Raw genomic sequence first — 25,032 nt, forward strand, 5'->3', positions numbered from 1 at the left:
TTTCGGGGACATTAGTCCAAAATAACTGTGTCAATGTGTGCATATGTTTGTTTCTGTATTACGATGTGATATCTGCAACAATATTTATTTTAATGTTTGTTGAAGTAATTTCATGAATAACTTATGATGAAATAAGTAGGAAAAGTAAATCGGTTGCTACATTGATAGAATTTTCACATAAAGTTGGCAAAATAGTTGTATATCTTGTGGTGTATGTAGATGATCTACTGGTGATAGGGAACAATGAGAGCTACATTGCATCCATAAAGAAGGACCAAATGAAAGGTTTTGAAATGACATATTTGGGCTATGTTCACTACTATCTTGGTATTGAAGTAACCCAACATCTGAAGTTTATATTCCTCTCTCAGAAGAAGTACATTGGAGATCTGTTGAATAGTTTTGGCGTGGATGAATGCAATCATTTAACTACTACAATGGAACAGAACTTAAATCTCACATCCACTGAAGAAAAAGAATTTAAGGATGCAACAAAGTATAGACAACTCATAGGAGGTTTCAACTGCCTGACGACTACCAGACTAGACATTTCATTTGTTGTTGGAATCCTCTCTAGGTTTATGCAAAAGCCTTGTGAGGGTCACTAGTCTGCTGCAAAAAGAATTTTAAAGTACTTGAAGGGAACTCAAAACTTTGGACTCAAATATACATAGGTGGATGATTTCAGCTTGAGTGTATACTCTGATTTAGATTTCGATGGAGATAAAGAAACTGGAGTATCTACTTTAGGTTATGTTATGAGTCTTGGATCAGGAGTTGTCGCCTGGAGGTCACGCAAACAATCAGTTCCAACAAATTCCACAACTGAGGCAGAATATGTGGCAACAACTGAAGCAATGAAGAAAATTGTGTGGCTCAGGAAAATTCTGGAAGTTTTGCAGGAGAAACAAGTTCATTTAACCCCTCTTTTGATTGACAACACTTTTGCAATAAAGTTGGCCAAGAACCCAAACTTCCATGATCAAATGAAACACATAAATAAAAAATACCATCTGATTCGACATCATGTTGAGGCCAAGACAATCCACCTATGCCATTGTTCCACAAATGAGCATATTGCAAACATATTCACCAAAGCGGTTGGAAGAGAAAAGCTTGAAAGATTCAGAATGATGCTTGGACTCACCAACGTCCCTTCAGATTAAGGAGGGGAATGTTGGCACCTAATATTTGGGATTAGGGAAATTATGTAAATATTATAAATACAAAAACACGGAAGGTGAAGAGACACTAGAATTTGAATTCCAAGGGTCTCCCTTCAATGTATTTATCAATGATCTCTTAATGCAAATGCACAATCACATTCGTGAGTTACTCCTAGCCTGGCAATTTTGTGCATACTAAAATGGATACCTTGTTTGGTATGTTCGAGTTGATATCTTACTTGGTGTATATAAACTGCAATGGATAGTTTGCTTGGTGTGTCCAAACTGATAGCTTGCTTGGTGTCTCTGAGCTAAAATGGGTATATTGCATGGTGTGTTCGAGATGATACTTTGCTTTTTTTGTCCAAGCTAAAATGGATAGCTTTCTCGTATGTTTGAGCTAATAGTTTTCTTAGTGTGTTTGAGTTGAATGGAGGATTTCTTGTCATATCCATGATGAGAAATAGATGGCCCTAATTATGTTACATCCAAAATGGGATTTTTAGTATGTATGAAGAATAGGTGAATGGAACTTAACAAGGACATTTAGATGTGCATCATCATGCTTGGGCACATAGGTTGAACTGGTCATTCAATCTTGCTTGAGCATGAGGGTAGTTAATGCACATATGTATGGCATAGTTAACTTGAGTCTTGAAAATACCTATTGTATTTCCCTGTCATGCGACTTTTAATGAAGTACGCTTACCATACAGGGTTTTCCTATGGCCATAAAGTAGTGAAATAAGGTCGACCATTGAGAAATTGAAATGGATCGTGTACCCTTTTCTCTCGATTTGTGGAGGCAACGAATGATAACTCGGCATATTCGATCCACGTCCTGGCTATTATTTGTTTGTATAGGGGGGAGTTTTATTCCCTTGTATAAGGACTTGCTAACTCCCGGAGGAGTGGGCCATGTGTCAATTGAATGCTCTATGAGTGGATGATATGTTAGTTGTCAACTCAAGGTGTGTTATGTGACCAAAAACTTATATACAAACTGTTTTGTGTGTTTGAATGAGGCAAGACTCAAGGGATAGGTGTTTCTCCAAAGTGGGTGCAATTTTTGCATTGGTTAGCTCTCGTAATGTTGCAAGAATTAGTTGCACATTCAAGGTGAGTTCATCAAGAAATTGAACGAACAGTGTACTTGAACCATGAATTCCAATGGATGGTTGTTCCTTTATATGGACATCTACACATTGGTGATTTCTAGAAAAAGAAATCCTTTGGTTCTACCAAATGATAGACTTTGTTGATAAGGAACATCTTCAATTTCTATGGAGCATTTGTTGTAGTGGACTAGATGATGATGAAAACTTGACTTGACAAAGACTGAGGCAAGTGTTCATTAAGGGGGAGTGAAGGAATGGTTAGCTCTTACTTGTATTATGTGTGCTCATATTAAAGGTTGTGCTTGTTATTATATGGTCATTGTATGGGAAAGTTTGTCTCTATTAGGGAAGTTCATTAATTTTTAGGAGGTCGTTAAATCTAATTGAATATGACAGATTCTCTCGAATTACTTATATCTTATTTGGTTATGTAATTAAAATATTCTTTTAACAAGTTATTAGGTTAATAAAATAGTAACATGTATTAATACATAGGATTTTTTCCTATAATAAACAAAAACACATTTTTGGTGTATAAAGAAAAAATCTCTCCTCTTTCATTTCTCTATAGGCATACCATCTTCTAATTTAAAATTTCTATGATATTAAACTTCTAAATACAAAGCATATGTCAGTTTCAAAATTATATTTAAATCAATTTATTCAATATAATAAAATGCACCTATAAATTGTGATAAAAAAAAAATTAAAAAATCTCTATAATTTCCTTGGAAAAGCCAAGCATTTTCAACTCTAATCCAGCCAAATGAATCACTACATCGAAATATCAATGACATGAAAAAAGCCTTCTTGAGTTTATGGCTATGCATTGGCGTCATTGTGGAGCGGTTTTTGCTATTTCTACGTTTACAAATACATTTTAAAGGATTGACTTGCACATTTAAGATTCGCACTGCAATTCTCATTTCCAGTGATTGTCTCTAGCTTTGAGTAACGCATGGTAACCATATTAAATGCGTCTAAGGCTGAGTTCGATTCACAGTTCAGGTACACATGGTAAACCATGTAACCATATTAAATGCGTGTAAGGCTGAGTTCGATTCACAGTTCAAACCTGACATTGCAAACAACATAATCACTAAGACAACTACATAGCATCATTAACAGCCTTTCACCTATTCTGCACCTTGTCCACAGGATGTCAAGGATTTGTATTGTGTACTATCTTTTAATGCAGGAAACAACCATGATGGGGATGATGATAGGTCTGTTTTCCTGTGCCCAATTCACCTTACAATATCAAAAACTGAAAGACCTTTTCCTTTCTCTGCCAAAAGCCATTTTGAGGACAGTCCTTCGTACAATCTTGTTGAAGAAGGATAGGGTTGATTGAAAGATTTAGTGAACCTTGAGGGGGTACAACATATTTTGCAACTCGAAGATCAAGAGTCTGTGGAAACGATGATGAAATGTTGAATGCAGAAAGAAAATGTTGCAAAATTGATAGACATGCCAGCACAAAAGCTGAGAGGTTTCTTCCCCTGGGTACAAACACTTATCCTGAAGACACAGGTTGATCATCTTCATAAAAATGGTGAAAACAGTGATTATTATTTCCTTGGGATTGAAGAAAATGAGGCATACTTATCTTCCATAGATGATGTAGACAATCTGAGCATTGTCTTGCAATTAACGCAGAGAAATAATAAATCATATTTTGTGCATTTTGAGGCATTCGCATCTTTGACACCTATGATCATTGGGACAATGAGGAGTAAAAGGACTGTGCATGGGATTCATATTATGCCACAACACTAATGTAAAGGTATTCAGCAAAACTGTGTTTCTGATTTTTCTAAGTGGCTCTCTATTCAATTATGTGATGCGGCTCAACCCAGAATTCTCCATTGAATCTGAACAAGGCTGCGGTAAAACCTACATTCCTAATTTTCCTCTCTATGTTGTTGATGATAAATGTGACAAAACAGAGCCCAAATCCAAGAAGAAAAGTTCCTGTCATTTACCACAAATATCCACCTTTAATACAAGAGATTTCAACAACATGATAGGGCCGATGGATATTATAACAATATAGCAAGTAAACAGGCACCAGCCACAGGGAACCATGGCCATTTAAGGGTACCATCCTCGCACTGTTCCAATTGAAGATAATGCCATGGATAGTTGGGGTACTTACGAGGTTTCGTAGATTTTGATAGGTTGTGGGGTTTGATGACGTGATTCTAGACGTTTGAACATGAAATTGGCTTCATGCCATGGATAGTTGGGGTACTTACGAGGTTTCGTAGATTTTGATAAGTTGGAGGGTTTGATTTCTAGAAGTTTGAACATGAAATTGGCTTCATCCGTGTTTTTGTGCATTTTTACAATTTCCAAGGCAATTTAGAATTCCCGGATTTTTGGCATCTTCATGGATGTAAAGGCAATTTAGGGTTCCAAAGGCAGTAAAAAAAAACCAATAAAAGTTCCCAACGCATCTTCATCTCAAGGCAATTTAAAATTCCGTAAGTAGTAAAAAAACAAATTAAAGATATGAATTTCTAGATTTTAGATTTCTCATTTGTTTACACATTTTGTGGCATGTTTCACCGTATTTGAGGGGAAAGTCCTCACTGGAGATTACATGGGGTAATCTTACTTGGCACATGTGGCTGTACTTAGCTCCTCCATGACTTGAAGAAGTGGTTCACTAAATTGAAGAACTAGATTGTACCTTGTTGACTTCACATTTTACACCTTAAAGCTTATTTAGAAGAGGCCATAACTGTTGGTTGAGCATCCCAACTAGGAGAATCTTGGGCCCACATTGAAGGAACCCTAGGAGGGTTGACTTGCATGCTTTGAGGAAGATTTTAACCTTGTTGACCTCACATATGGTCTATGGAGATGATTTGGAGGGGCCATCGGCTTTTATAGGGTCTTTATTCATGTTTTATGGAGACTATCTAATTGGATACCTACATGTCCACTTTGGAGGAGATTTGGTAGTCTTTCCTTGCATGATTTGTGGAAATTAGTTGAAAGACACACCCTGCTTCAATACTCTGTTTATGGTGAATAATCTTCTCTTCTCACACACTTGTATATTCTCTCATTTGCCTTTTATCAGTCCATCTTTGAGTAGATTCGGTAGTCTTTCCTTGCATGATTTGTGGAAATTGGTTGAAAGACACACCCTGCTTGAAGACTCTATTTATGGTGTCTAATCTTCTCTTCTCACACACTTGCAGATTCTCTCATTTGCCCTTTATCAGTCCATCTATGAGGAGATTCGGTAGTCTTTTCTTGCATGATTTGTGGAAATTGGTTGAAAGACACACCCCGCTTCAATACTCTATTTATGTGTATAATCTTCTCTTCTCACACACTTGCAGATTCTCTCATTTTTCCCTTTACGAGTTTACTTGCTCTAATGATATGAGAGATTCTCTAGATCTATTTTGCATGGTAAATGGTAAATGATATATACTTCACATGTTGACATAATTGCAACAATTCACACACTCAAGCACCAACATTTAAATTTTAAAGCATTGTCTCAATTTACATATGTTGACATAATTGCAACACTTCACACACTCAAGCACCAACGTTTAAAATTTGAAGCATCATCTCAATTTACATTAAATCCTTGGGCATTCACATTCAAAATTCACATCTTACAAAGGTAAAGAACCAATGAAAGTGCTGGGCTTGAACCTCCTCACAAATGTGCTCTTGATGAGCTCACAAAGAGATTTTCTAGCAAGGTTGAGCTCGTTGTGAGCTTTGGTTTTTAGAAATTTCATTTACCTTAAAAGACCTTTGGATCTTCACCTTTAAGAGTGAGCGAGGTCAACCTAAGCTATGCTTTGCACCCTATATCCAAATGATTAAATTTAGGTTGACATAGGGATTTCAGCGTAGGTTAAGATTTCTTTGACCTAGAACATGGAGCAAAACCACGAAAGTTGCAGTGAATGATATGAATGGCAAAGTGGCAGCGAATGGCTTGCTTGATAGTACTCTTAAGCCCTTCTTGAAAAAGGTTAGGACTTTTCCTTGGAGGAAGAGATTAAGAGAGAACACCAACCTAGCATTAAACTCTAATAACAAAATTGAAATCACCTTTTCGCTGCTAAATATGCCAACTACTCTTAAACACACACTAACTGTAGGTGCACCAGGTTCATAACAAAACTTTAAACACCACAATCCCCCAACAATGTGCTTGAAATGATCCAGTACTAAAGTAACCAGTATCAAAATGTCCAAATGGATGATATGGATGTAAACAAAGCACAACCATCAACCAACGCAAAGGCAACACAAAATGGACCTCCCACCAAGAGGACCAACAGCATATCACCATTAAACATCTAACCAGCATCAACCACATGGTCCATCAAGGACTACTATGCTTCAACCATCCTCAAGCAAAGCAAAATAAGGTATGTATCATCCGAAATCCCTTAGCACCCTTGCAAATTACCCTGAGTATATCATGTAATGAAAAATCACACTTACCACTCATGTACATATGAGGAGTAACAGTTCACAAATATTAACAAGAGCCACATAGCAGGAATGTCCCTGCGCCCTTCGACATAGAATGATGACAGAGAAGCAGAGAGTAGGGTAATACAATGGGAGGAAACAACTGAGTTTGCATGCAGAAAACATTGGAACCAAAATGTCACACAGATTTGTGAAAGTGTGTTTCAGTGTTAGTGGAGTTGTTTCTATACGTATTATATATGTCAGAAAGCATCAAGAATCAAAATACAATCATTCTATAGTACAGGATTGACAGGACATCTGAGTAAAAAGATGGACAAGAAATCTATTGAAAAAGTTTTTTTACAGTTGCATTGTTCCAAAGAAAACGAGCATATGTATAAAAACACCGTTGAAGATAAAACTGTCAAAAGTTGCAGAAAATAACAAAACACTAGAGTTTGTAGCCTTGCTATGATTTTCAAAATATCTACATTTTCTTTTTTCCTTTTACTGCATCAAAATTCGAGGTAGAGCGTTTGTATGCAGCTAGCATACTTGTCCATTTGAAACCAGAAACATTTTTCTTTGGCATCCTTCTTGTCAATGAAGCCTGATAAAAAGGAAAAACATATAGATGTTTAATAGTTTATTGAGAAAAAAAGGAATCAGAAGAGTAGTTAGGGAACAGTGATTAAATTCTGAAGAGTACAGAAGGCGTTGGACAACTTAGCTGCATGATTGAAGACATGTATACTGAACAAATAGAATATGAGTAAAGTGATCAAAGAACAGAGTGTACATCTTAAATCTATAGCATAACATTTTAGGCAGTGAACTATAGCATAAACAGTAATTACTATGCTTTGTAATATCAGCCATCGAAAACCATGTGCATAAAAGTAACGTGGAAAGCGTACAGGAAAAACCACTTGTATTCTATGACTTCTATTGTATCTGCAGAGTGCATTTACTTGGTTGTGGGATGCATTTACATCTTGCTTTACTGGTTCTGTAGTGATATTATCTACTGGTTTTGGTTTGTTAAACTACTGTGTTATTGCTATATGTCAAACTCAGCGAATAAGAAAAAGCAATCATATTGTCTTAATAGACAGAAAATAAGCCATGGTAGTCTTGACTAGTCCTAAATTTGCATTCCGACGGTATTCTTGCGGCACCAGAGAAAAGGGCCCATGAGTTGTATTAGGCCATGAGAGATATGAAAGGAAACATCTATGTGATGGGCTGTCTAGACAACAAGTGCATATGAATGCAATATTTTGAGGACAATAGTTGACTGAATACAAAGGGAAATTAGCCGCTAGTGACAGCGCACGCATTGTTGGTCCTAGATGAAGAGATTAATCATAGAAAGAGTGTTGGGGGCTTTTGTATCTTCAAAGGAACTAAAAAAATTGTAAGTGGGCTTTGCATTAGATACGAAGGCTCAAATTAAAACAAAATCTAATTGTTCATCACCTGAGAATTAGAACCTCAGAGTGCAAAAATAAAGATTGAAGCACGGCCATGTTTTCGATTGTTCTCTTGGAGAAAAAAATAGATTAAGACACCTGTAACCACAAACAAATTGCGGTGTATTGTTTACTTTAGCATATCCTACGCATACTTATACTGAACACAGATAAACACTGAACAAAAGGAAAAGCTTTGAGCATCAAACAAAGTCAGGTAACAAAACGAACTTCAAAAACTCAAGAACAGTGTACCCTAATCAAAAGTACTGCTATCGCTAACCCTATCATGTTAGAACAGAGGCATTGGTTCAATGATGAGTTTGACAAGTTGCCAAGTTATCCACCATCCTTACTGTCATCCCCATTGGTGAGACAGGAGTTTCAAAGGGACGGGGCCAGGTGCAAGTCTAGGGTTGGATTGGTCCTCAGAGGCAACGAGGTCCTAACTAAAAGATTTGATCAAGTTGAACGAACCCTTCACACAGGTCCCCTCATACATGGCACCTAAGTTGAAGGAAGTCTGGTCTTTGCCGTGCAGCCACTGGCGCAGATTTCTTTGAGCATTTCCATAACACTGTCAGACAAGCTTACGAATATACATCTTTGCCCCCTATTCGTAATTTTATATTTCGAAATATTAATGCAAGACAAATAGTTCATAGAAAATTGGTTTGTGGATTATATTCTTAGATGTGAAAGAGCTAACAGGTATGCTAGGTTCTTGCAGTTGACCCAAAACCCTGATCTGTGCTATTATCATCAATCAAATCTTAGTGTCAAGAAATATTCCAGCAGAGAACCACACCATAGATATAATATTAGTTAACATGCAGAAGACAACACAATTAATCCACATGCACTTTGCTTAAATAGAATATGACACATTCTACTTCATGCAAAAATGCTATATGACGATAACGAAAACAAATCCGCTAGTCACACCCAAAAAATCCATAGAGACAGAACTAAAGAGTAATCAGAATCTAGCCCATTTTGCAGGCGCCGTAGAGCCCTGGTAGGTTGCAAAATAAACCCCCAAAAATGGCAATGAGTAATACCAATCCTTATTCTTATCAGTATTATCAACAGCGTTAGGGGTAACGCTAGATGCAACTGCAATGGTCATCAACATAATGATGACAATTCCTCGCCTAGAATTCTGTAATCTATGGCAGAAAAAGACAGCCCATTTTGCAGGCGTCGTAGAGCCCTGGGAAATTGCAAAATTAACCCCCAAAATGGCGACGGGCAATAGGGAAATTGCAAAATTATCCCCAAAAATGGCGACGGGCAATAGGGAAACTCTGATAAGCCAGGTTATGAACCTTTAAAAACTGACGGGGATAACCATAGTTTATCGTTATATAGTGCAATATGTCACAGGGTCCTCCGAACTCAACAAAATACGTAGGTTCTGGTTAGGTCCGTTTTCGTCCGCTTGTAAATGGCCCGAATTTTAAAGAATGGCGAATGAATTCTCTCAGGTTCATTTATTAAAGTTTAATCACCTACATTTATTTTAAAAGAGGTTTCTAATTTAATAGATTTAATCAATCATGCTTAATAATAAATTTATAGGGGTTTAATTATTATTTATAATAATTATTATTATTATTAATTTTAATTTATATAATTTAAAGTGATTTAATTATTAATTATTATTATTATTAATTTTTGTTGTTTTATGTAATTTGATTAATAAAAATATTTACATAATAATATATTATATCATCACTTTTATATTTCACTTAAAAATATTTTTAAATATATAAATAAGGAAAATAAAATAATAAAAAATTATAATTATAATTATTATTTTTATATAATTTTAGTGAGTGAAAATATTTTAAGTAATAATTACAATTTTTATTTTATTTATTTTTATGTAATTTTAATATATCATATAAATTTGGTTTAATTATAAATTATAATAGTTAATTTTATTTTTATTTTATATAATTTAATTGAGTAAAAATGTTTTAAGTTATTATTGTGATTATAATTTTATTTATTTTTAGTTTTATGTATTTTGGTTTGGAATTATGCTTACAATAGTATATAGGTAGGATTGGATTGGATTGTTGGAGTTTTGTTTAAAGATTTTTTCAACAATATTCTACTTGTTTAGAACTTATTAGATATCATGAGCACTATTTATCTGACATGTATTTGGCATTGTAATTCAATAATCCGAATTGTTTTGAATGAATTTGTGCACCATGATTGTTTCTCAAATTTCTAATTATTTAACTAAATAAAAATATTTACATAATAATATATTATAACATCTCTTCCATATTTCACTTAAAAATATTTTTAAACAGAATAAATAAAATAATAAAATAATAAAAAATTATAATTATAATTATTAATTTTATTTATATATATTTTAATTGTGTAAAAATATTTTAAATAATAACTATAATTATAATTTTATTTTTATTTATATAATTTTATTAAATAAAAATATTTATCTCACAATACATTATGACTTTTATTTTTATTTATATAATTTTATTAAATAAAAATATTATCTCACAATACATTATAACATTTTTTTTTCATATTGGAAAATAATGTCTTTTAAACCTAGTAAATATAAATTGAAACAAATTTCCCCTTAATTCTCCTCAAACTAAATTAAAAACTTGGCATCGATCTCCATGATATCGTTGATTCATGGGACCCAAACTACTCCCTTCGCGTTTGGATCATCCACGGAATTCCCTACTGTAAAGTTTGCAACGGGATATGATGATGCCCCGATCAACCTAGCCCAGACTTCCCACGACTCTCCCATTTACTTCCCACACCCGTGCCTGTGAAATAACGGGATCATAAATTAAATTATATATAATTGGAATATAAATTTACGTAATATATCATTTAACTTGTATTTATACTGGGTTATAAATTAATGTAAAGTAGATAATATTTCTAGCTTATATATTTGTTTAAATTGTATTTATACGGGGTTATAAATTAATGTAAAGTAGATAATATTTCTAGCTTATATATTTGTTTAAATTACTATATGTGAATTTATGAAAGAAATATATTTTAGTATATTCGAATTTATAAAAGAAATATAAAATTTATTTTATATTATACGTAGAGGTTATATTTCATTAAGTTATAAATTAATTTATATAAGATATTTTTTAGAGTTATAAAATAATAAAAATTATAGATAGATGTTTTTTTAGGTTAATCACATCATTAGGATTATAGATAGATGTTTTTCAGATTAATCACATTCATCGATGTTTATAAATAAAATTTATGATTTAGATAATTTTGAAAAAACAATATGTATATTTATCTATGAATAAAAAGATATGTTTTTATATATAAATATGATTCTATATTTTATATGAAATTATAATTTATTATATATATACATTTGTCTTTATTGAGCGTTTTTGGAAGCTTTTTCGATGGGTTTTTTTGGGCTTGTTTTTCTAAAATCCGGCACGAATTTATTGAAATCACAAGCTTGATGGGTAACCCCTACACAATTGAAGTGCCCTAGAGGTTTTTCATGTGTTGAATCCATATCAAAAAATCAGTATAAATAACACAAATCAAAATTTCACCTCTAATTTTTCACACCAAAAAATCCAAAAATTAATTTAAATTTTACAAATATATATATATACTTTAATTAAAACCAAATTTAAAATCTAAATGATATAATTTAGAAAAACACCCCCACAAATGTCCATTAAGACTTTCAATACCTTTGCCTTACGAAACACATATTAGGGTTCTCAATGCCTTTGTCTTACTAAACACAATTCCTTTGCGTTATTAAATCAAATTTTTTAATTTATGACGAATACAAAGGTTTCCCCTATTAAAGTAAAAAAGAAAGTTACATTAAATATAGAAAGATATTTTTCCTACGTTATAATTTTTAAAAAAATTATAATTGTCTGATTACCCATACAAATATAAAATATAAAATTATATATATAAAATTTTAAAAATATTTCTCTTTATATTATTTTTTTTAATAACTAAAAAGTAATATCTTACTTTCTTTTTACATGCTAATGATTAGAAAAGTCCATTTACTTTCCTTTCACACTCGTGCAAAGTCAACAATATACTTTGGTTGATAACGAAAAACAACACCACCTCAAAAATAAAAAAATAAAAAAATAAAAAATTAATATAAAAGAAAATTAAAACTAAAATTACATGGCTAATTCAATATCGACACCTTTAAATCTTAACTTATTCTTAAATATTAAGAATAATATTTTCCTAAAATAATCGTTATTTACCTCTTTTAATATTTCACAAAACCTCAAAAACATCTCAACTATGCAGTCCTTTATAAACTAAAGCCTATTAAACTTTCGTAAGGGCAGACTGAAACATTAATAAGACAATGTTTATTTGAGAAGCAAAAACCAGGAAACACACATGTCATGATATTAAAAATGTTTGTACTTGTAACAATAAACGTGGACTACATCGTTACTAATGAAATACTTGATATCACCCGAAATGTTCATATTGGATTGCAAATACGATTGAAAAGGCGGAGAAAAAAAAAATATCCACTTAAACTTTAATTTAATATAAATCCTGAAATTTTAAAATAATCCACGTCATCCAATAACACATTTTCCAAATTCACACTCTAACCACGCATCTACACCCTTTCCAAGCAAGCACAAAAATCTCGTACTAGATTGTACTTCTGGTGTGTCCAGCAAATAATTGATTAAGAAATGAGTCGGTGCGGTGTTTAAGTGCGCTACTCTTTATTAAAGTGAATCTCACGTTTTGACTTTTATAACATGATGAAAAAGGTCTAACTAACCATCTTAGTCTGAAGTGTTAAATATTGTATGGCATATTAATTTCTATAACATCATGTCCACTTGTATGTAATTAATATCTATTTTGTGTTATGGATTTTTTTATAGTAGATTTTGAAAATCCTGAAAGGAGACAATTCATTCTAGATTTTGGTTCTTGGTTTTGGGAAAACTCAGGCTTATTCATGAAGCCATGGAACCCATCATTCGATCCCTCAACAACAGTCATAACCTCACCATCAGTTTGGGTGAGATTGCCAAACCTACCCTTGCATCTCTAGAATTTCTCCTTGCTAAAAGCCATTGGAAATGCAATTGGGAAAGCAATTGGGAAATTTTGCTGCAGATGCCGAAAAATAGAGGAATATGCCAAAACCACCTATGCAGGCATCTGTGTGGAAATGGACTTCAGCGTCGGATTCCCAGCTGAAATAAACTTAACAAGTAAAGACTATGTGTGGAACCAGAAACTCAATTATGAAAGTGTCCCCTTCAGATGTTGATCCTGCTTAGAGACAGGCCATCTAGCCAAAAATTGCCCAAAAGCCTCCTAGAAAAATGCTAGAAAAAATCACCACAGATCTACATGGTGGGAAGGAGCACAAAAAGAACACTACACTTTCATCAAAGAAGAATACTCTCAAGAAAACTTTGAATCACAAGAAATCGGGCAGGAAAGAAACAACTCTCAAAACAAGCACGGGAAAGCCCCGCACAACCCCTCAAGCATCAATAGTTATGAGAATTGGAATACCGCACAAAATAAATCTTCATTTAACAAATCTTCATTTAACGACAAAGCAGATCTCCTAGACCAAACTTCTTCTCCGACTATCTTCAAAAGGACGAACACAACAAATCGCGAAACTAAGACACCAATGTCCCAAGAACCAGAAGAGATGGAAGAGATGCAAGATAAAGGAAGTTGGAAGACTGTAGAGAAAGAAAGAAAGCTATAGCACCAATCTCGCCAAGAAAGACTATAAGCCCCATAGACAAATTTGATCTCAGTGGACGTTAACGACCATCATCATCATCAATTGTGTTATTTTGTGAGATCTGGTATATAATGATAAAGTTAAATTACTTCATATTTAAGATAGTATATCTGATTTTTTTTTTTTTCCAAATAATTTATTCTTTATTTATAAGATAGTAATTTTTAATCAAAGCTATTTTTATATAAATTTGAGTATTTAATTTTAATTAAAAGATTGTAAATTTATCAATATTTGAGTGGTCTCAAAAAATTACATTTTACGTAAGTCACACTAACTCTTTAACATGATTAAATTTGTATCCACTTAATTTCTAACCAAAAAAACTTTTTAATATGAGAAATACATTAAAAATACAAGCCATCACGATCTTCTTTGCACCCCATAAATTATAATATATATATAATTTTACATAACATTTAATATTATGTAATACTTCTATATAATGTTAACCAATGTTTATCGATAAAATTTAAATTTTAAAACCTTATTTAACAAATAAATTTTATGATATTTAAATACATTATTTTATTAAACAAATTTGACTATGATATATTTATATTAAATAAATTTGATAGTGATTTATAAAAGGTAAACTTTCATTCTTACTTTTATGAAATACTTTTACATCTTGAATATTTAAACCTTTTTCCTATATTTAATAAAACACGTAACAAAAACCATAAAATTAAAATCATTATACATCAATCTTAACATTTAATAGTTGACTTTTATTATTTTGAAATAATTTAAAAAATAAAAGGGGAATCAGCTAAGTGTTTTAAGAAGGATCCAACTTGGATTGATCACTTACAAAGGATTGAATTCGGATGAAGCACTGTCACGATTCGCAGCAAAAGAAATGTCGTCGACTTTCATAACATGGGAGACAATCATCTGTACAGTGATCAACATAATGGCAATTCGGTGGAAGTTTATCCCCCACACCCGGGCCCCCATCCGCAGAAGAAGCCACCTCTGCCATTCCAATCATCAATCATTAAGTATAAATAAACATAAATTCATAACCCATAAACCCTTAAAAATCTAAAGGAAATGTCCCAAATTAAAAGCAAACATACAGAAATGAATACAAGTAGCTAAGCTAATCAATTATTATTGTTAGCAATTACTATCTTTACCCGTATTATTGACAGTTGAAGCAGCAGCCATGGGTGCATCTGCAATGCTCATCATCAACACGATCATAACGAAAGAAATTTGGCGCCTAGAATTCCGCACCCTAACGCCAAAAGGGATTGGCCTTTTTTGCTGCAATTTGAGGTCTTGTGGAGGCCTCGCACTCCGCAAAATAAGCACGAAATGAACGGCGATAACAGAAACGGATTTATAACCATTCACGATCATGCAGATTACGGCTCCCACTATCTTTGCCTTAACAGCCAAACTTATTATCCTAGCTCTTTCTTGTCTGTAAGAAATTCAGAACTTTTGCTTCAGAAAATAAAAATAAAAATAAAAATGGGAACTCAGATTGATTTATGGCATTTAAATTTGTTTGGAGTAATGTGACTGATTTTTATATGATTACCGAAAAAGAATCGCCATGAGAGCGGGTACTATGTTGCTCAGTGCACATGCAAATGTGGCTGATGCACAGCCCAGACCCGCCGAGTAGAACGTTTGGCTCAAAGAGGACCTGTACATGAATAGAGCACGTCAATTCCAAAAGCATTGGTTTTTTCTTCCCTGAAGAAAAGGAGGATTGAGTTTATGTATTATTACCAAAACGATAAATGTGACTGTAACAGACTTGATCCTGCTCTGAAAAAACGCTGCTTCTATTATAAATAAAAACAGTACATATACATAGTATATAGCTTCATTAATCCAGTAAATCAAGGTGCCAGATAAGTAAGGTTCAAGAAGTATACCAAAAAATTATTTGTAAAAAGTATAATAATAGTCTATATCAACCCAAATGGCAACATATCTATATAATATAAAACAAAAATGCAATTAAATGTACAAATCCCACATAAAATCTTGTTGTAGGGTGTCAAAATGTTCATGGCAGGCTGAGCGGGCCCTCTTTCAGTACTTTGTTGTCAACCACGAAACAATAGTGCAATAAACCCGAAAATCTTGGGTTACCCAGGATGTGCTTGATCCTCTCAAGGAAATAAAGAGAAAAAACCCAGTAATTCACTTGATGCCATCAATTAACATCTTAGAGTCCCCATAAATATTCAGAACTATTGTTCTTAGCCAGGATGTGCTTGATCCTCCCAAGGAAAAAAGAGAAAAAACCCAGTAATTCACTTGATGCCATCAATTAACGTCTTAGAGTCCCCATAAATATTCAGAACTGTTGTTCTAATGGAGAGCAAACCAAAACAGCCCCATAAAACCCTAGTCTCAGCCATAGAATTTATATGATCTAAATCGTATTCCCAAAAACTTATATTTTGGAATGTGCCCAAAAATATATATATCTGTATATATAAAATTAATCTAATGCTTCAATACATAAACATACTAAAAGAAAAATTGGTATATAATTACATAATCTAAGCTACTCAAACAGAAATCTGTATATAATTACATAATCTAACCTACTCAAAAGTATCCATAGCTCAATATACAAATTGTGTAAAATTTGGAAATCCTCAAAACACCAAAGTAAATCAAAACCCTTCCTATTCAATTGACCGAGATCAAAATCCAGTGCCATTTGATCCAGTTGAGCTAGAAGTAGCAAATCGAGATCGAGACCCAGAAGCAGATACAGCAGATTGATAAACAGTGTCCGTTGGAGAGCCATAGCCCATTCCAGGTGCATTCCAGGGACCAGCAGCAATCGAAGCGGTTTGATAGCAAGTAGCATAGTCCCCAGGCACGGATCAAGATCGAGAGATTATTGCAGAGAAAGAATATTATTAGTCGATACAGATCTATAGCATAGCCCGTAGCATATCTTCATGTCCCAGCTTACTCCCTTCGCATGGTTACATATACAGATATAGCCCCAGAGCTACCAGTTCTTGGTCCAGTTATGGGACCGTATTACATAAAGGTAACATAAAATACTCAAAAGTATCCATAGCTTAATATACAAATTGTGTAGAATTTGGAAATCCTATAAAAAAAAACCAAAGTAAATCAAATCCCTTCAAACTCGATAGGGAGAAGTTCCCCGATCCAGCAGAGACTCCCTCTAAATTCTTCGTCAAATAAAATACTAGTAGCAATATTAAATCCTCTGTTCCAAAATGGTGAAAAGAAATCTGCACATACCTGTCCGAAATATATGTAAATGGGAGTAACATCAGTTTGGCTAAGGCGTGCCCATAGAGTATGGATACAAAGAGAGACATTCCTTTATTAATTGCAACTTCTGATATCATATCCGTCCCTGCCAACACAAATTGCAGAGATTTCACAGCCAAAGCTGGCTTCGGTTTTTCGTAAAAGGGCAATAAACCCCTGCAGCAATGATTTATGAGCACAGATGGAATCAAATTATTGAATGGATTTAACTTTTATAAGAGACATGTTGGAATATTAATTCCAACTGCAGGCTGTGTTGGCGGACGCGGACAGTCAGACAGCGACGGCGGCACAGTCAGTTGCCGACTCAGCCAGCACGCAGCAGGAAAAAACAACTCAGGAAAACCACTGAACGGTAGCAGGAAAAAACAACTCAGGAAAACCACTGAACGTTATCGGACCGCCTTTGGTCTGCAGGTGGTTTCCGTACACTCTCACCCGACGCAATCAGTTTTGGACACGCGTCCTCTGTACGTTTGCAAAACCACTGCTCCATCGGAACGTAAAGCTTGGTCAAGTAAGGGCTTCCGATATCCTTCACAACCGCCCGATTGAGTTCATCATTATCCACCGTCGATTGCAACCAAGCTGCCAGCAAATGAACTTGACGTGCCGTAAAAGCTTTGTGTTTGACCGCAGTATTGTCAGCGAGGCAATTTAATGATTTTACAGCGGTTCGTAAATGGTTGGTGAAGATTTAATTTTAATGTTTTGCATTTGGTCACGAGAGTATGGCTAAAAATAAAAAAAATGTCATATGTTTTTTTATAATGTATTGTGACCAATGCAGCTGCATAAAAAAAAGTTAGGCGAAGCTGCATTGAGCTTAAAAGGCAGAAGCCGTGAAGGTATGAGTCAGTAATGGCTGTCAAGTGAAGATATGCATTGTAATGCAAGAATGGCTGTCAAGTGAAGATATGCATTGTAATGCAAGAAGAAGTGGAACGCATATGCTTTAGATATGTTTTTGGTGATGCGTTGACCACGTAGTGTGAATATATTGTAAAAAGCGCACAGCAGTGCCAGTGTAGAAGAACAGGGGAGCAGCGTGGAAGTTTTTGGCATGTGTTGACTTCGTTTTGTAAGTAAGGATCGCACAGCAGTGCGAAAACGATTTTGATGTAAATCATCTGCATTGTAATGCAAAGAAAGAAACGCACAGCCGTGCGAAGAAAATGAAACTGGAGCAGCTTGCAAATGGAGCATAGGTTTTTCACACAACAGTGTGAATGGGAATGCACAGCGTGGTAATTTTTGTGGAGTTCATGCATTGGAATGCATAACAGTTTTATGTAATGTGAAGAACGGATTTGTAAGTTTTTATTTTTACAGAAGTATATGTAAAAGTTTTTTAGAGTAGTAAATGTAAACAAAAATTTACACACAGCTGTGTAAATTTTTTTATAAAGGAGACAGAGTAATTTTGCTGAAATGTTTTTGGTAAATCCCTCTTAGTGAAAGAGGAAGAAATATGTATCAGGCATTTTCATTTTAATGAATACAAATCTCTTTGTGTGGGTGTGTAATACTCTGTTCTCAAGAAATTTTTCTTGAGCTTCCCTGTGCAAAAGATCCTGTGGAGAGAAAGAAACAGAGCATTGCCTCTGTGTGTTCAATTTGTTTGTTTTTGGGATTTTACCAGAAAAATCCTCAACAAGACACTCATCGTATATGGACAAACATTAAAGTATAAGAGTGTCCATAAAACTTAGGGTTGGTATTATACATCGTCGCGGCGACGCCGGTTTGTTAAATCACTTTCACACAGGGATGTTCTCTTCAGGAAAAATATATTTCCACTCGATTCCGGAGGAATCTAGGAGGGAGGACCACTCACTTACAAACACTTTTGATGTTCCACTTATACAACGTGCACTGCAGCCGACCTTTGACTCGGATTGCACTATCACAAACCATGACAAACGGTGATCGAAGTTGCAAAGTGTGTATAAATTGATACTTGCCTTGCTCTTCACTCATCCTCTCGTTTATGAAGAGTCAAAAAGTTTGATATATCTTTATGGTTGAAATATAAAATACGCTGTCAAAACTTGCTCCCACTTGATTAACCATGTATATATATATATAAAGGAGTTGTTTTTAGTGAGATTTTTTGGAAATTTTTTTGATGGGTTTTTTTAGTTTAATTTTTTAAAGTTTCACAGAAATTTATTGAAATCACAAATTTGATGGGTAATTTTGCACAATCGAGTGCCTAGGCATTTTTCAGAGTGATGAATCCAAATATACAGTCAAAAAACCAGTTTAAATAAAACAAATCAAGATTTGACCTCAATTTTTTCCCCAGATTTCAGCATCGGAAAATCCAAAAAATCACACTAAAAAAAACTTCATATATAAATAAATTCCAGCACCAAAAAGTTCAAAAAATCCCACTAAAAACAACTCCGTATATAAATAATAATAACTCTGAGGTTACCCGTCGAACTAAACTACCAAAAAGTAGTCATGCCTCTGTTTTTGCAAAAAAAAAATACCGCGATTCTGGAATATTAACGGATATATATGTTGTCTTTTTAAATATGCTTTAAAAGATACCATTTTGAAAGGTTCTTATTGATATACTACTAAATAATATACAATTCACCTTAAAAGCCCGTCAAACTAAACTACCAAGAACTAGTCATGCCTCTGTTTTTGCTAAAAAAATACCGCGATTCTGGAATATTAACGGATATATATGTAGTCTTTTTAAATATGATTTAAAAGATACCATTTTGAAAGGTTCTTCTTGATATACTACTAGATAATATACAATTCACCTTAAAAGCAAGTTGTTGAATTAGTAATTTTCATAACCTCGTCAACTTTGCAAATCCTCATTTTCAGAAATGTATGTTTACTTCAAAAGGGTGCGATTGTGTTATCTCCCAGTTTTTGGAACGTGGAGATCCAAATCAGGGTTCAATACCAGAAAACAAATCTCTGAATGGGGTTCTAGCACCATGCCAAATGGATCCAAAAAAAGAAAAGAAGAACAAACAAATTTTAGAACCCTAATGGATCCAAAAAAAGAAAAGAAGAACAAACAAATTTCAGAATAGGGTTCTAGCACCATGCCAAATGGATCCAAAAAGAAAAGAAGAGCAGACAAATCGATCCAAAAAGAAAAGAAGAGCAAACAAATTACCATGCCAAATGGATCCAAAAAGAAAAGAAGAGCAAACAAATCTCTAAATAGGGTTATAGCACTATGTCAAATGTATCCAGAAAGAAAAAAAGAGAAAATGTAGTATTTTTTTTTAAGAGTAAATCAACCCAGGAACAAGGCCATCAGCTTCAAAGGAGGATGATAGCACTTGCAGCATTATTTTTTTCTCTAGAGTAGTGCTTCCGTACGATCTTAACCATGTCTCTGGGGCTGTTGTGCATGTAATAATATCTAAGCTATTCATGGTTTGCAAAACTCAGCATTGGCAAAAAATCAACGGGGGTTATTAGCTCAAGCAATTGGAAAAATCAGGAAAACATTGGCAAAACTTCACATGCATAAATAAGGACCTGAAAAACTTAGTGAACACGTTTATGGTGAAGGCGACAAATATACCAGGTTTATGTAATTAATTAGGGTAGAACCTCTCCTTTCTACCTATTTTTTTTATCATAATTTATTTATGGTTATTGTTTAAAACATTTCTTTTCTGGTTTTTTGTGATGAACTCAAGAGTGGGAGGGGCTTCCCCTTCCTTCCGAAGTGCACTGAATGGTAGGATTTTCCAAACTAGAGGAAAACTAGGGGGAGTATCTCAGTATCTTGCCCGCTGCCAATCCTGGGAGATCAATGGCAAAGGAGCTTACAATGAACTGACAGGCTTGAGCTTGGAGCATAGAGAATCATACGCCAATGCATATCTTCGTTGGAAAATGAAGTGACGAGATCTATTGAATGAACACATAGCTCAAGAATTTTGAATTTTCAACTGTAATGGTGTATAATCCACCTTCTTTACTTAACCTTTCAACATGAAAATTATCTCATGGAATATTAGAGGGCTAAACAATGATATCTTAGTGAACACATTAGAAAAGAAACTCTAGCTATCATTTTACTGCAAGAAACCAAATTAAAGTGGGGGGGGAATGTCTAAAATTACAGGCTCCTGTTGGAAAGGTTGTGAGACAATATCATTTGACGCAAAATGAAACTCAGTGGGTCTAGCCATCTGGTGGAATCCCAAAGAAATATTGTTCACAAACTGGTGGGAAATTGGCTGCACCCTTACAGGGAGCTTCAGTCACATAGATACATCAGACACTATTTATTTAACGAAAGTTTACAGTCCTTCAATCACAAAAAATAATCATGTTTTCCTGCAATAACTACTTGACATTAAACATCTACTAGGGAACTCCTTATGGGTGATAGGAGCTGATTTTAATATCATCTGTACGCTCTGGGAGAAATAAGGTGACTGGAACAAATATCAGAAGTTTTCAATGACTACATTGATAGTCTACACCTTGTTGATATTCTCGCCAATAATGGCACTTATACAGAAAATAATCGCAGAGGAGGTAAAAGCTAGGTTGCATGTCAATTGGATCAATTCCTAATTACTAAAGAATGGAAGTGAATATTGAGAAGATGCTCATTTTCTTCTTCATTTTCCCATAAACAATTCAAAACCATCTAAGTAAAATGATAGGTTTTGGTAGAGCCCACCTCCCCTCCAAATACCTTGGAGTACCACTTGTAATACACTACAACAGACTATCCACATGGGAAGAACTTATAGATAAGACTAGCAACAAAGTCAATAACTAGACCTTTAGAGCACTTAACTTCCCAAGCCGATTGGTTTTAACAGAAGCAGTATTACAAGCTTAACCCTATCAGCTTTCAACAATGCCAATCCCAATCATGGTATCAAATCAACTGAAATCATTATGGAAAAATTTCCTATGGAAAGGCTCAAACAACAAATGCACGTGGGCGCTAGTGGGGTGGCCTAAATCGTCACTCCCTAAGTAGAAAGGTGGATTTGGTCTACGTGATGCCACTCTAACTAGCACAACGTATGCCATGAAGCTCTGGTGGATTTGGGTCCATGGTGGTTATCAAACCTGGAAGGAAATATGGTCTCGCAAATTTCTACTTTTGAACACACAAGCTGAACAACTTTTCTTTGATGGGGAAATCAAAGGTTTAGGAGTTTTGAATTGCGCCTTTTAGACAAGACAGTTTGTCAAACAAAGTGCATTCTGGGAGATATGCAACGACATGACGACTGCATTTTGGGAGAAATCCTGGCATTAGTAAACCATTATGTAAGACATAGAGAAGCTCCAAACAATTAAGGATCTTTCTCAAGCCCAAGGATCTCATCAAGACATGGATTTATAGAAAGAGAGAGGAAATGACCAGCTCTGGTGTCAATGGAAAACACAAACTGATCGAGATCTCTCTCAGGAACAACTAGAGGGCACGTATCATTGGAACGACTACAATCTGATGTTACAAAATCCACTAATTCATATATTAGAGAAACCTGACATTCTATAATGGGGGAGACTACCATCAGGTGCATTCACATTAAAATAAAGCTACTCCATGTTAGTGGATTCTCAATCACAAGAACAATAAAAACTATGGAACCACATAAGAAAAGATCTTGGCTGGCCCAAAATCACAACCTTTGTTATGAAACCAGCTCAAGAAAAGATAGAAAAGATAGATCAACGCCTTAGAATTCAGCCTCTTCGAGGGGGAAACCTCCTTTACATTACATAAATGAACAATTCTTGGATGATACAAATGAAAAGACCTCCTTTCTATATATAGGAGTCTAAGGGGTCATAACATAATCAGAGCCGACATAACAATAATAATGTAAGGGCACAATAATAACAATAGTGGGTTTCTATGGGGCACAATAGTAACAATATGGGCACTACATGGGTACATCAATATAATAAGTGGGTTATACTAATAACAATAAGGGGTTACACTAGTAGTATAGGGGCCTAACATGCCCCTCTCCTTCAAAAAGCGTTGTCCTCAACGCTTGACTAGTTCTTGATGCTTATGTATAAAATTCTTGTCCTCCCATGTGGAATATTCAGCGAGTAAGTTCTTCCACTTGATGAGATACTCTGAAATTGATCGATTTCGTAGCTGTCGGGTTCTTGTTTCTGTGACTACTCTAGGTTCCAATATGATTTTTCCTTCCTCTTCAATTTCTGGCAATATTGTTTGAACTGGGACCTTTTGCAACTTTTGAATAAGTAGCCATACTTCTTCATCCTTCTTCCATTCATCTCTTGCTTCGTTTATCCAATCTGGTTGGATAATATAAATAGCACAAAACAATGCTTCCACATCCTCATCCTTGAAGAGTCTTCCCATTCGGTAAGGTCGCCATTTTTTAAGTGCATGTAGTATTGCCAACATTTCCTTCTCATAAATAGCTTGCTTGAGATGTAGCAGTAAAAATACCCAATCACCTACATCAAAATATTTTTCACTACGATGTTGATCTACCTGTTGTTTCATTTTATTTTGCACAAAAGTGGTGTTATCCTTTAAAAGTTGGAGAACTTGTTGTTGATGCTCGATGTGATCTTTCACTGCTTGAACCTTTTTCTTCTTGATATGTCCTTCTATCTCTAGAGTTTGAGGAGTGGTAATTTCTTTCAATCCTTTACAAGATATGTTCGGATTCATTTCTTGATGCTCGATGTGATCTTTCACTTCTTGAACATTTTTCTTCTTGATACGTCCTTCTATCTTGATAGTTTGAGGAGTGGTAATTTCGAACAATGAATTATAAGATATGGTTGGATTCATTTCTTCTTTCTCGATGTGCTCTTTCACTTCTTGCACCTTTTTCTTCTTGATATGTCCTTCTATCTTGAGAGTTTGAGGAGTGGTAATTCTTGCCAATGCTTTACAAGATATGGTCTGATTCATTTCTTCTTTCTCTAGGCTTTGTTCCTGGAATATATTCTCTTCTTTTGACCTTTCTTGCTCCTTTTCTTCTTCCTCTTCACAATCTATGTAGAATAATTTCTTCTCAGCACACTTATGACCTTTTGTGTATTTGCTATCACAATTGTAACAAAGCCCTTTTGCTCTTTTTTCTTCCAATTGTTGTGGTGTCAACCTTGTAGGTTGTGGAAGACTATGGGCAACAACACTTCCATCTTTATAGTTGTGAATGGTATGCTTCCTAGTTGCCATAATTTTGCTTTCCATTTTTCTTGCTAACCTGAATGCCTTCTCTAATGAATCAGGTTCCCAAAGGCGCACATCATGTTGGATATTATCCTTTAAAGACCCTATGAACACATCAATCCTATGCTCCTCTTGAATATCTTTTACCCTTATGTTCAATTTTTGGAACTCCTCAATGTGCTCCATTATTGAACCCTTTTGTTTGAGACTTATCAATTGGCTAAAAAAAGTGTTGCTTTTTGTATCCTCATAATGTGCTATCAATTCTTCCGTAAAAATTGCCCAAGTGATAAATTGTTTACGAGAACAAAGCCATTGATACCATACAAACTGATTTGGTTCCAAATATAAAGTTGCCATACGTACCTTTTGTGTGTTTTGCACATTATTGAGATCGAAGAATTGCTCCATCTGTAGTATCCATGTGGCGGGATCCTTGCCATCAAACTTCCACATATCGATTTTTGGAATGTGGTGATTCTTCGATCCAACATTA

General features: G+C 34.5%; 1 protein-coding gene across 1 annotated transcript; it reads right to left on the reverse strand.

Moving 5' to 3' along the window:
• Positions 1-7,064: 7,064 nt before the first annotated feature.
• Positions 7,065-17,502, reverse strand: LOC149176907 (WAT1-related protein At3g56620-like). The gene is made up of 5 exons (XM_089420007.1): positions 17,309-17,502; positions 15,603-15,710; positions 15,193-15,482; positions 14,865-15,028; positions 7,065-7,355 (listed from the first exon to the last, which is right to left on the reverse strand). The coding sequence occupies exons 1-4, from the start codon at positions 17,416-17,418 to the stop codon at positions 14,892-14,894; spliced, it is 645 nt and encodes a 214-aa protein (XP_089276133.1). The 5' UTR covers positions 17,419-17,502; the 3' UTR covers positions 7,065-7,355; positions 14,865-14,891.
• Between the last annotated feature and the right edge of the window lie 7,530 nt (positions 17,503-25,032).

Source organism: Pinus tabuliformis, chromosome 4_1 (assembly GCF_031772625.1).
Source record: "Pinus tabuliformis cultivar Carrire ecotype Pingquan chromosome 4_1, CPIR1, whole genome shotgun sequence".
Taxonomy (NCBI): Eukaryota; Viridiplantae; Streptophyta; class Pinopsida; order Pinales; family Pinaceae; genus Pinus; species Pinus tabuliformis.